The following is a 13,882-nucleotide window of genomic DNA, read 5'->3' on the forward strand; positions in this document are numbered from 1 at the left end:
TAATAACTATGTCGGCACTGTCTTGTAGAGGTTGTCTGGGCCATGTCAAGCTGTGATTTCACAGCTTTTAGCCCAGATATCCTTCCAAACTTCTGATAAAATAAAATGAATTGAATTGAATAATCATGCCAAATGACAACTCGACGAAAAATATGTACATCTGTAAGTTACCTACTATATCCCCCTGCATTTCATATTACCATACAATATGAAGTGACTTTTACTCAAACAATGTTAACTGATAGCCGAGTTTTGCACCCGGTTCTCTGCTGCCTTTGTTAATTCTTCAGCAGCCACACTTTGAAGGCAGAGAAATGAAAATAAACCGGGAACTCATTCTATATGAAACAGCCACATACAGCTGTGGAAAGCCAGGCACTGCAGTGCTATAGGTTGGTAGCAATCACCCTCATCCTATCTTGCCAGCCATTTTCATGCCCTCAAAAATGTTTAAATGCAAGAGCAGTGCATTCTAAAGTGATCACTTGATTCTGCCTTGCCCACCGTAACAGCAGTTAAGCTTCTTATCTGCTAACAACGCAAGAAAAGCCCCATATCGATCCCATAGGGACTTTGTGGCAGCTGGGAGAAATGAATGAAATTTCCTGCATTTGCAAAGTTTGCTGATGGAACTGTAGTGCTGAATGCCTTTAATAAGCTGACTACACAAACAAAGGTGCCTCACCATAACCAGTAAGCAAAAATAAGCAGTGATAGGAAATGTGGTCAGGCTTATGCGAGTGACAGAGTGTACCAAGACAGACCATACAGAGTCTTGACCACTACCACACCCACGACACTCGCTTTGCATTAACTTAATAATAATTCAAGATATTCTGAGTCCGCTTAGACTACTTAAGATATGTCTGCCATACTGATGCCATCAGCATATTTCGGTTACAGTGTATGACATGATGATGCCTGTAATGTGCTCCAACCTTGCCCAATCTTTATTGGTTCTCAGGTTGCAACTCGACAAAGTGTTGCAGAGTTACAGAATATAAACTGTCCCATCTATGCTTGCCTACAAAAGCAAAAAATGAATGATCTGGAACCAACGTGAAGCCGGAAGAATGCTATTCAATTTCCTGCAAACGAGTCTTTCATACCACAGTGCCATAGCCTATCACTTTGAGACAGAGGCCATTCAGCACCTCGAGCAGGCTCTGAGATTGACTGCATTCTATAATTTTCAGTATAAAATCCACGAGCGATACATGCATAAAAGCTGAAATTTTGCACTTTGCGGAATATCTGCAAGTGCAAATCTGTCTTTTTTTTTTCAATATCTCCGAATGTGGCATGAAATTCCCAACGCTTATTCTGTTATTAGGCTTCAATATACTTGCGGTAAGCGCACGCACGCGCGCACACATGCACACATTTTATTTACAGTGGTTGCACCTCTTGCTTCTGTAGACTATCTACGGGGCGCGAACAAAGAGGTAAAAAAAAGTTTTTCTCGCGAAAATTGAACTCTGCGGACTGAACTGTATGCCTAGCATATCTTTCACAGCCATTACACACAAGTGCAAAAATAAAACATTCAGTGCCTATGTCTGTAGTTTTACTGGCATGCACTAATTTGATGACAGTGACTCTAGGGCCACTTGTACTTTAATATTAAAGTTTGCCGCAACTCATTTGGCCACAAAATAAGCACACCTGTCAGCACTCTTTGAACAGAAACGGATATTTACCTGCCTTGAATTGACATCCTACCAGGAATTATAATTCATTCATAACCAACATTAAGGAAAGACACATTTCCTGATTTTTCAACACGCCAGGTATTTTGACAACACTGTTGGTTGACAATGCCTACCTGGTGTTTTTTACTGTGCTAATTAATAGTCTCAAAGCTACTTTTCAGACTTACCAACAAAAACACTGTGTTGCAAGCAAAGCATTTTAAAATGACATTGGAAAAATGCTGAGAAATTTCGAGCCTATGAGCAGTTTTACGTTCAGGCTAAATTTTGCAAATAGCGTTTGCACATTAACATCGTCATGACACAAGACACAAACTTGAGGCGCTTAGCACCGATTGTGATTTCTTCTGTATATGTGGCACAGATATTATGAACCCATCCTGAGCTACAGCTTGAAAGAATCTGGAATTAAATCTAGACTTATCTCTTCTGTTTATAAACTGAAGTGTGGATGCACTGCAAAATTACTTGTTTTACCGATACAGCAATGCACATATTAAGACACAAACAGATCAAGAAGGTGTATGCTTTGAAATCATTTTTTTGCTGATGATGTTCTCCATTGCGATGGTAGAAGCACACTTACATCGTAAAGTGTGCTGCTACCATCCAACTTCACTTGAACATTCCTTGGGTGCATTCTCATTTCAGCTGCTCAAAGAACTGTGTTTCTTGAGTGTTTCGCGCATGCTAGCCTGACTACTACCCTTGTTTTTAGAACAGCTGACGACTATCGGCTTTTTACAGTCCCTGAATCTCGCACGAGACACACATAATATACACAACGTGATAGAGACAACCCAACATCGGAAGCACATCACTATGAATAGAATTATAGTTGCATAAAATTGGAGGGAACACTTAGGCTCTGGCTTAAGGGTTATGACACGATAGCACAATGGGTTAATTCCCATATTACTTCGCATTCATGGATTCCTGGGAGACCTCATACCCCTCCTGGCTCAGCGGTGCAGCGGTTAAGCAGTGCGCCACTGCCCTGCGATGGCAGGTGCTCCCAGCAGTGAGCCTTGTGAGACCCAGGTTGCTCTTCCCGAGTGACCAATCATTAATTTAACTGCCACCTGCCTCAGTGGTTAGTTTGCGCACTATCCGGTGGGCAGGTTGTGATGAGGCCGCAAGGTCACGCGACCTAGGTGGCTAATCTGCCTATAGGTTGCTCTTGGGGGGACCACCTGCCAGAGCCACGCCCATGATTTTTCGCTCATGCTATAAGCTATCATGCTATAAGTTGTGTCTGCAGTGAAGCTGCACCCACAACCAAAAAGACCACCAGCTGTTCCTCCGAAACATGCTAACAGCCTATTGCTAAATGCTTTCTTGCAGCCTAAACAAAGGGTTAACTGCAGGATTAAATTCTAAGTGCAAGAATTTCAATGCAAGAGCATTAACAGCCACACTGTTAAAAAAAAAAAGCGCCCTCGGTCATAAAACTCGCCCACTGGCTGGAAAGAAGTGACGTCACCAGAATGGAAGTGGGGTCACTTTCGGTGAAGGTATCAACACCTTGCCAACACGTCACGTCACTAGTTGCCCCCTGTGAATATTTTTACGCCTTGACTTGCCCGACGGCGGGGAACATTGGAATGTTGATTTTCTTTACCGTTGGTAATTGTTGAGCTGAGCAGTACAGCACACTGTGGCGCAAAGGCTGTTGTTGCACTCTGCTGCTTAAATTGTATCCTTTTTGTGCGATGCATCCTTTCCACTAACACTTCCAAGAACAAAGCAACAGAGCTAACAGCTCCCAGGCTACGCATCCAAGAGCATAACACTGGACGACGAGGCAAAACCGCACAATCGGGCAACTAGAGCTAAACACCCCTCTCAAAATCCGAGCCCCGACGCCCCCCCCACTTCCTGAATTTCCAAAACAGAGACGTTCATTCGTAAAGAGAAAGAGGAAAAAGAAACAGCTCGTCGCTGCGTACCACTCTCGATGTAACCAGGCCAGCAGTGCACCAAATATTCGCGGCCCGCCGAGAGGCAACGTCTCTTGCAAACTGAGCGCGCGGTGGCGTTGCTAGCCAACTGGCATCGCCGGTCTCCATCGCGAGCGAGAAGCAGAGGCGGCCATGGAGGGGCTCTGGCGCTCGGCTGGCTGCGCGCTGCGCCTGCCGAAAGAGGCGGCAAGCTCGAAGAATAAAAAAATGCCGCTCGTGCTTCACCAGCAATCGTCGTCGGTGCGTCACACTACTGGAGGGGGAGGGGTCGTTCTTCGCACAATTCTTAGCTCACTTTTCCCTCTGGCGCCTTCCGAGATGATTCGTGAAGTCACCTCACTATTCAAGTTACTCCAAACCCACTCGTATATTATAGCAACTTTCGAGCGCCTTGACATCTTGCAAACACGTTTATCGACCAGTACTCAACTGTTAATTACTGGCAGTCGCTTCTTCCGAACTGCAAGAACGTATATAGAAAACGGGCTGCCCATGGTGCCTTGTACGGTACAGGATTTCGTACTTTAAAACGCCTTGTAAGCCCTGCTATACTCTAACTCACTGGATACCCATTGACATAAAAAAAAAAAAAACCCTGCCTGTGACTCCCGCAGGATAACGAAGGATTTTCAGGAAGCGCCCATGCGGAGGCAGCGATAAGATGATCACTTCCTGGCGGCTTTTTACGTGACTGCGGAAAAAAAAATAAAACGAGGAATGCAGGTCCGATTCGAATTCACACAGCCTATTTTTTTCCAGTTCAGTACCGTTTGAACGATGGAAAACAATCTGAACGGCTTAAAATCGATGAACATGCGAAAATGATTCAGACCGCAGTCAGGCTGAGACAAGTAACTTGCAATTAGAATGGTTTTCCTTTAATTACATTCGACATTCATAGGTAGTTCTCTTCAATGCTTTCGTTGTATGTCTTTTTGCGATCAGACCCAATAATATTAACAATACTAGATAGTCCGTTAACGGGGAATCATGCCTCTCACCACCGCGCCGCTTTAGGCTTCCAGACTGTTCAAAAATAAGCGACCCTTGAGAGCAGTGTTGGCTTTCTCACGTTAAAGATCCCCAGGTGTTCGAAATTATTCCGGAGCCCTACACTACGGCACCTCTCTCTTCCTTTCTTCTTTCACTCCCTCCTTTCCCCTTCCCTTGCGGCGCGGTTCAGGTGTCCGCCGATATATGAGACAGATAACGCGCTATTTCCTTTCCCCCAAAACCAATTATCATTATTATTCTCACTTGAATTCACGGAACAGCCCTTTCAGAGAGCAAATACCGCGCAGTTCGAGGGTCTTCTCAGGACCATGCAGCAAGTACAGAACGCAACTTCACACGAGCGACTTTCATCCACGATTCGGTACTCCACTCGGACACTTTGCGTCAATGAGTAGTACCGGGACATCCCATTCGGTTACCATTTCAAGAAAGCTGTTGTTGTTACCCTCATACAATGGCACACGCTATCCGAACTTGAAAACGTTTCTTCTTTCTTTTTCCTTCTTTCGTGAGTAGCATAGCACTTGTACACGTCTTGCCGGCGCGCATGAACACGGCGAAGGAACGAAAGAAAAAAAAATCAAGAAAAAGGAAAGAGAAACACAAACGGGGAGCGAGCAGGCGGGTTTCCAGACAGAGCGCGAGGAGGAACGACAGCCGCCGGCGAGAGAAAGACGAGCGTCTGAGAGGAAGAAAGGAAAAGAAAAAAAAAAAGAAAGAAGGCGCCGGGAGGAACGAGAGAGAGGCAGAAATTGGAGGAGGAGAGGGAGACGCCGTCGAGCGCAAAATACAAGGCAAAAAAGAAGAGCTCACACGAGGAGCAGCGCAGGCCCCGTTTCAAGCAAATGGCTACAGTGCCGCGGCGGCGCGCCAGACGCTGCGACGACGAGTAAACAAGTGAAAAATTTAAATGGAAATATATAGAGCGATTGAGAGAGAGAACGAGACACGCGAAGAGGAGAGCTCGCGCGGAATCTCCTCCGGCCGCGGAACGCGCCCACCAACTCGTGCGTGCGTGAGCGCACGCGAGAGAGGCAGCAGCATTTGCCTCTCTCGCCGTCGCCTCGGGGGCCCAAAACGACGTCGATTCCGCAAGGAAACGGACACGTGTCGACATTGTTAGACACGAGTTCCGGGGATGCTGCGAGAGATAAACGCGCGTCTTCTATTCCGCTCTCAACGCGAACTTCTCTCTCCCTCTCTGCGCAGAGAAGATGCCAAAGGTCAACAACTGCTGCTGCTGCTGGTAGGTTCATTGGGCCAAGGACCAAAAGGAGGTGTCGACTGCTACATCAGCAGCAGCAGCAGAAGGGAGAAACCACTGACCGGGTGACTCACGCCGACTCTTTTTAGCGCCTACTCTCCTCCGCGCTTAAAACAGAGAACGAGGGGCTAGCGGTACGGGGGCGAAAATGACGGTAATCGCCGCACTTGTAACTGCCTACACGCTAAACGGTCGCGACCATTATGTGCCTCAGAGGAATAAAACGAGACGCCTGTGCTCCCGCGGCGGCCGATATTTGGTATTGCCACGCAGGCAGTACCACTCGCACTTGAAAATCGCGACACGCGCACGGCGTCGTACAGCCGGCCTCCTTCCTCCCCATCGCAGCAGCATCAGCGCGGCGGCGGCTACGAGCTCGGAAAAAAAAAAAAAAAAAACCTTTGCCGACGCAGTAGAGAAATTTAACGATACGCGTTTGTTGCGACGGCTTCGTGGCGACCCTGACGCCCTCATCTCAGCACCGACAAGTTAGCGGCAACTCGGAAGCAAACAGTTTCACACGATTTCATTTCTCAACCCTTCCGTCGAGGGACGAGGGAGCGGAAAAAAAAACTAGAAAAGAAAAAAATGCATTTTTAGGCTTCGCATTTAGGCCTAACCGTTTTAGGCTTAGTGCACGCTCAACGCGAGCAAGAGCTCCGATCCGAACACCAGAGAGGCTAGAACGGGTTGCATGTTCGATTAGGCCTAAATTGCTGGCGGCTGTCCCCTCCAGCTGAGGCGGCCGTCGATCGCGCGCAAGGCAAAATACGCCACAAGAGAAAACAGCTGTGGGAAAAAAAAACACTGCGTAAAAAGCACAAAAAACAGCGTCATCACATCTCATTTCCAAATCACGGCGGGGACCTTCCCGAAATGAACGAATCGAAAGGCCGTCTTTTTTAAATATCAAACGTCGCGGCGGCGGCGGCGACGAGGCATTCGTGGCGAGTGGGAGAGCTGTTTAGGGTTGTTATCTTTCTGCGATTGCTTTTTCTTTTCCCCTCGCCGCCGTCTGCGCGCTCAATGGCAGCGCGAGAAAGCGAACCAAAAAAAGAGCACAGCAAGCGTGGCGGCCGCATAAACAACAAGACAGCCGGCTGGCTGGCTGGTTTTTTTTCTTTCGCTTTTGCGCTCGCTGCCGGTCGGCTGTCTGACCTACTTGGTATTATTCTCGCGTCTTCGGAGCAGACTTCCTACATCGGAAACCCGGCGCGCTCTTGACGCTCGTCTCAGGAACAACGCGCGACGCCTGGAACTTGACGAAAAATGGCTCCTTCTAATTAAAAGAAGGCAGTTTTTTTTTTTCTCCCTCTTTCTCATCTTCCTTCCCGCGTCGCTCGTCTCTATGCACGCGCTCGAGCCGACCGGGACTGGCGAATACCGAGCCTCTCGACGCCGCCAAAGTCAACGACACGGGCGATTTATCTTTCTCGTCTTTTTCGCCGCTTTATCGCGTCGAGGATTGGTCCGCTTCCAAGAGGAGACGGACGCTTGTCAGAAATAGAGAAAAGGGGTGACGTGCGAAGCGCTAACTGTCCGCAGACAGGGAAGGGCCGAGCCGGGGGTCGCGCCGATAACGCGATCAAAAATAGAAAGCGGTGCTTGCGCCGTGCGACTCACCTGTTCGAAGATCGAGCGCCAATCCGTCGGTGGCAGCAAGCGGCGGGGGCTTTAGACCGGGGCCAGAGATAGAAGAGAGAAAAAAAGCGTCTCTTGCTGCTCCTGCCGACGGCCGCTCGTGGGACGAACGCCGCGTTCACCTCTCGTTCCGGCACCGTTTTTTCACCATGGAGACGGTCGGAGACTTCGCACGTTGACAGATGAGTTGACGAGCTCGGCTCGAAGCGGTAGGCCTAATCACCGCGCTTTTAATCATTCGTAGCGCTCGAAGAAAAACCACTCGCGGTGCACAAAAAAAGCGCCATTCCTGGCCAGGTCCGCAGACGGCATTACCGGGTCTGTCCGTCGGCAGGCGCTTCGGGAGACTCTCCATGTCGGGATAAGCTGTCACATTTTAATTCCACTCGCCGATGCCCCGCGTAGGCCCGAAACACGGCTCACGTATATCGAAAACGGGAGGAAAAGCACTGAAAAGGAAAATTTTTTTCATCGATGGGGGGCCAACCACGTTACAATCTCGACGAAGCGTCGCCGGGCACCTCTCGCGGCGCCCGCGGCTCCCTCTAGGCAGCCGCTGCCGCGTCGTCTGCCGGCAGGAGACGCCGCCTGCGCCGCCGCCGCCGACCGGCGAGCGCGCGCGGCACGCTACGTCAGCTTCGCCTCGAGGCAGGCAAAAAGGAGCAAAGCCGGCGGGAGGTAGATTAGGGAGCCGCCACCGGTCCAGACTTCTTGCTCTTGCGCCGATTTGCGTTAGGGATATAAGCTTCTTACGTGTTTGATCCACAGTCGAGCAGGACACACTAGTCGTTAACCAGCCTCTTTTGCTTGTCCATCCTCGCTCTCAAGTCCGACTTGCAAAACTCTCGGCTGCTTGATCCAGCGAACAGCTAATGCGCCGATTAACGAGCACTTCAGCCTTTTTTCTTCCACTTCCGGCTGTAGGCACTACAAACTAACGGCAGATTGCGCAACAGCCGCTAGTTACAAGAACGAGACGAAAACAAGAACGGATGCCACGCGAGGCAGGTTCTGGGCTTGGAATAAACGACAGCAGCTTGCGGTTGCTGCAACGCAGTGTACGCCGTTAAATAATTACGAGACTTAGTGATCTGAACCTCCCCACGTTCAAAGTTAGCAATGGGCTTGTTTCATGCATGCAAATGGCTTAGAGTATGTTTTATTAAGCACTGTATTCTACAATACGGTAGCATTTCGAGCCTTCAGCGTGGCGGCGCAGCCACGCTGTCACGTGGTGCGGAGCAGCTACCGGCGGCGCGGCTGACCCGTGGTTGGTCATGTGACGAAGTTCCACTCTGCTAGCTGTAGCTATCGCGTCACTCCAGGTTTAACCAGACCTAAACCACCGCCAATTTTTTTTATCGCATCCCACAATGGCATACCCTAATGAGCCTTATTAAGAAATCAGTTTTTGCAAGTTGCCTAAGCCTGATACCACAGAACAAAATCTTCAAGGAGTACTTAGACTTCAGAAGATGCTGCCTTTTTCTTCTTCTGCATGGTTTTTTCAGTGTAAAGCTTTCAGTTCAGAATAGCTAAACAAATTAGTTGCAGTAATCAGCAGATGCCATTTCTTTCCTCTTAGACACTTGCTATACACATCTAACTGCACAGTGTGATGCTAACATCACTCAACACATTTACACAGGCATCAGCAAGCAGAGGATGACACACAACCAATAAAACACCGGCACATACTTATTTTATTGAAACAGTGTTCCACTTCACACTGAAACAGTGCAGTTCACAGACTGCCACTAACCAATGCAAAGCAATGAATCTAAAAGGATTGCAGGCAAGTAAGAATCAAATAAAAGAACAACTTGCACTTCATAAATCTGTACAAGTGAAACATGACAACACTTGTATGTACTTAGCCAAACAATACAGAGAAGAAAAAAGAAATAACTGCCAAATAGAAGTTTGAAGACCGAGGTATCAGCAAAAATAACATGCCTGAAACCCAAGCACACATGTGACTGCAGTATGTGGGTTTGAGATTTGGGGGCAGAAAAAATAACAAAAAGGTGAGTGGCTCTGCTGCAACAGACCTTTCTTGCTGGCAACAAGCTCACTTCCAGGCTGTGTTAGCAAGAAAAAAAAAAAACAAGATGGTCCTTGCCCCCTTTCTCCTTAGGAGAGCCCTGGTGAACTTGGGATGAAACAATTACGTCGACAGACGACTGATGGTGCTTTCCTCATAGTGAAAAGAGAAGACCATGTTCGCATGAACAAGACAGTCTTTTCAGCTTAAGAGTGCCTTTTGATGACACGGTGTACAAGGTTTGTATGCAGTTAAAAAAGAACGAAAGCGAGGATGGGATTGGTCATCACAGGAAGTAATCTGGCTGTGGCTTCTTGGTTGGGATTCCTCTGCTCTCCTGCAAGGTGGGGAAAAAGAAAGAAAACAAACAGAACAAGAGCTTAGGAAGCATTTACTCATGATAAGTCTTTGTGTGCATGCAAAATTAAGGTTGAGTTGTGCATGCACTTGGAATTTCATAAATGAAGGAAATGGCACAGCCTTAAAAGTTTTCTCTACAATGTGGGTAATTCCGCCTGGTGCATAATTTTTGATTCAGCATGAAGCTTGCAGTTACAACTGAGCTGCAACTCATTTTGCTGTTTGGAACAGCCAGAAACAACAAATAATTTGCGTCATTAAAAAAGATAAAGTTTTGGAGCAGTTAACAAACCCATCAAAAGGTGCAGGGAAGCCCTCCTAACACGTTCACTGTCCCCCGACTCCACGATACGGGAACAGAGAGCGCAATGGTACTGCGTGTGCAGCATTACAATTAACTTTGCCTAAAGGCAATCTGATAAGTTGGCAGCAGGAAATTCTGACATGTTCCGACGCAATTCCCAGCGAAACTCTCAAGCAATTGTTTCCGTAACACTTCAACGTTGTAACAATGCACAAAAGGCAGAGAAAACAAAAGAACGGACGCCGCTGTCTGGATACATAGACACCTTCTTTCTTCCCAAGGTCATGCTCCTGTCATGTCTCGTCCTCTAACATGAGTGTAGAATGAATGAGGCATTAAGGCGCAGATAGAACAACATGCAGAAAACTGCAGCTGTGCCAAGCTTGTGCATCATTTGCTTGTGAAATGTGCACTCGTGGCACCTAATGAAATTCCTCACATGATTTTGCACATACTCCGTGTAAAAAAATGCTTCGCTGCCATTACATGCTCTTAATTACATGAGTAGGAGAAGTCAACCAACGCATGAAGTGCATTTCAACCAGTGGCGTGGCAGCTTCGCTTTCGCTTTTATTTTGTTTTTTTAGGTTTCGGTGAATAAATAGTTTCAGTCGCAGACAACATAGCCACAAATCAGGCCCACAGAAATAAAAATATGTGTGGACTCTCTGCTTCCGCGTATAATCACTCCGCGTATAATATGTAGCATCACTTTGCCGATGGCAGAGCAACTGGCTGAAAAACACTCACGCGTTGGTTGAGTCCTCCTACTCTCAGAGGCCAGTAAAAAAAAAGCGGGAGCAGAGATGTTTAATCCAATTCAATAGGCTTACGGGCGTTTAACATTTGAAAGTGAATCCGGCGCCGTAGTGAAGGGCTCCAGAAATTTCGGCCACCTGGGGTTCTTTAACTTACACTGACATCGCATAGTACATGGGCCTCTAGAATTTCAGCTCCATCGAAAATCGACTGCCACAGCTAGGATCGAACACGCATCTTCCGGGTCAACAGCCGAGCGCCATAACCACTAAGCCACCACGGCAGCTGCTCCGAATTAAAAGGAAAATTGGCCGCTCAGAACAATAATTTGAACTTCTTAAGAACACTTGGAGTGTGTAGATAGGGTTCCTGCAGCAAAAAGGTGAGCTCAGAATCCTCTTTAGTGCATCTTTAAACGTATACGCTTGTGTCTCGGCTGCCACAAAAGATCGCAATTACCACACAGGTTGGTGCACTATATTCACCTCTAAAGCTGAATTCTGTTATGCACTCTGCATTGCTTTTAACCCTTTATAAAGCATGAAATTTTATGAAGTTTTGCATGGATACAATTGGCAAAATTGTACATTTCTTCAACCACTGGTTTTCGAGAAAAAAGTAGGACACATGTGTACCAATGTCTTCATAATCAGAACTCAAAAGTGGTGTGCACCGTCTTTGGCAAAAGTAACCGAGAAGCTGCAAACGCAGCAAGAGTGGCCTTGTGGGCAGAGTGGCAGCACTGCAGACTCCGGCCCTGGCTCCAGCTCCGTGGCTGCGAGTGTAAATTGGTTGACGTAAGCCTGCACCCTCTTTATCCTTCCTTTGATGATAAGAAGTTAGCGGGTAGCATGCGCGGCCGTTGGCGCAGCTGCTCGAATTATTTTGGCAAAGACTGTACGTGTACCACTGTCCTTCGAAGCATAAAAAGAAATTAGCATTTGAACTGGAAAGAGCTTCAAAAACTTTTATGACCAGTTCACTGGTGGAATGATCTAAGGTATTACACCCACAATAAAACTTGGCAACTAGCTTCGACTCAAGAAGTTGATGTGGATCCCCTTTTGCGCAGTCGACCAGTGCCTATAGCGACTTGGTGTTGCGGATCGCTGAAGATGCGCACCCTTAATACTTTCATTCACAGAGTGATGGGCAGAAGTATAGTGCCCTGCGATATGCTTGTTCAATTCATCTACAAGTGTACAGACTTTTCCAAGCCTGTCATTGCCTTCCTAGCATTACGATGCTGCACTGTCACCTTTACAAACAGCATCACTCAAGGCTAGCACACACCTTTTTTTTTTCCAGAGGATTTTTAGGTGCAAATTTTTGTGCTTCGGAGTAGCAGTGCTTCAACAAGGCTTGCTGTTCCCTGCCTCCCTTTGCTCATCATCTCAATCATCAATTCCTCATCATCTTCACTCAACTCCGGGTTGTCATATATTAATTCAAATGAGAGGTCTACAGCCTCTCCTTCTGAAAAGTACCGGCCTTAAAAGTGCAAATTTCCTACACTAAGGCGAAAGCCTGTCTGTGTGTGTGGATTAACGCTCAATGGTACCCATAAAGGATGGCTTCCTCATGCTACCTGGCAGGTGGCGGTTAAATGATGGGTTGAGCGAGGTTGCTCGGGAAGAGCGACCTGATTCTCAAAAATTCTACCAGTGGCAGCACCACTGTGCCACAAGTGGTATGAGGACTCCCAGGGTCTATGAATGTTAAGTAGAGAATGACCAATTCTGCATATATGGCATTAACCATTAGCTATCGCGCCGTACCCTTAAGGCTGAGTGCAGCGGTGGTGACTGCCTTCACGAAGTTAGCACGCAGATCAGAAGGAGTGCAGCAGTGTTGCAGCGGCTATGTACAGCCATGCAGAGGTAGAATTGCCAGCTGCGTGGCATCGGGTTACATCACACTGCAGCGTGCGGCGGCTGCAATCACAAAGTGAGTGGGCGGGCTTACGCTTTCTCACACGTAAGAAGTCTTCAATAAGTGTCTCTATTTTATGCTTGAAAACCTCCATGTCTATTTGTGGCACTGCATTACTGAGGCCGATTCCGCGAGCGAGCCATTTTGGGGGAGTGCTGTTAGGCAAAATTAACGCGATAACAGTCGCCAAAAAACACTACACCCTCAAAGCCCAAATAAATTTCTCTATAACTGGAATTGCATCATTAAGGACCATCTTAGAAACAAGTAAATTTGGACACTCAGCAGGCATCAGGCGCTATGTGCAATAAAGACAAGAAGACAAGACTAACTGATACATACCACATCTCATTATCCCAGCGGGCTTATGCCAAACATGCCTTGCATACTTCGAAAGGCTAAGGCTTGTAAACATTTATCTTACAAACATTTATCTTGCCACCTTTAAATTTTCCTCCAGCACATGTCCACTGCCTCACTCTCTCCCAATATCTTCAACCGACCACAGGTCTTCTCCATTATTGCCATGTCTAGTTTTGCTTTTGTCCACTCAGGGACTAGCCTCCACTTAAGAAAATAGTATGCCACAAAGCAACATCTTTAAAGAGGCTCTCAACTGTATTTGCACTGCTTTCGCATATTTCGTTCATGCTTGCCATCCAGCATGGCATTAGCATGATGCCTTACAGCCTCACCGAAAATGCAGTCAAACCCGCTTAGAACAATATATCGAATATAACAAAGATCAGTCACCGTACCGTTAGCTTTACCAAGTCTTCTATGGTAAAATAAACCGCTTATAGTATTGTTGTCATAGTATATTATCGGTTATAACAATTAAATCTGGTCAGTGAGAGACAACCTTAAAAGGAGCAAAAACATGAAAACGTT

The 13,882-nt window shown here is 47.1% G+C and overlaps 2 protein-coding genes across 5 annotated transcripts in view; both read right to left on the reverse strand.

Annotated features, from left to right (window-relative positions):
• The window catches only part of LOC144121100 (uncharacterized), an 82,407-nt gene extending 74,251 nt beyond the window's left edge, over positions 1 to 8,156 (reverse strand). For both annotated transcript variants that reach the window (XM_077654049.1, XM_077654048.1), the window contains exon 1: positions 7,575 to 8,156. The gene's annotated coding sequence lies outside the window, so the exon portion shown is untranslated. The remainder of the gene's footprint in view (positions 1 to 7,574) is intronic.
• A 1,116-nt stretch (positions 8,157 to 9,272) lies between these two features.
• The window catches only part of Pp4-19C (protein phosphatase 19C), a 44,639-nt gene continuing 40,029 nt past the window's right edge, over positions 9,273 to 13,882 (reverse strand). For 2 of the 3 annotated variants that reach the window (XM_077654054.1, XM_077654052.1), the window contains one exon: positions 9,273 to 9,973. In XM_077654054.1, coding sequence (XP_077510180.1) covers positions 9,923 to 9,973 — 51 coding nt within the window. In that variant the 3' untranslated portion in view covers positions 9,273 to 9,922. Of the gene's footprint in view, positions 9,974 to 12,879; positions 12,994 to 13,882 lie in introns of those variants that run through there. The other variant, XM_077654053.1, reaches the window with a different exon arrangement.

Source organism: Amblyomma americanum, chromosome 2, assembly GCF_052857255.1.
Source record: "Amblyomma americanum isolate KBUSLIRL-KWMA chromosome 2, ASM5285725v1, whole genome shotgun sequence".
NCBI lineage: Eukaryota > Metazoa > Arthropoda > Arachnida > Ixodida > Ixodidae > Amblyomma > Amblyomma americanum.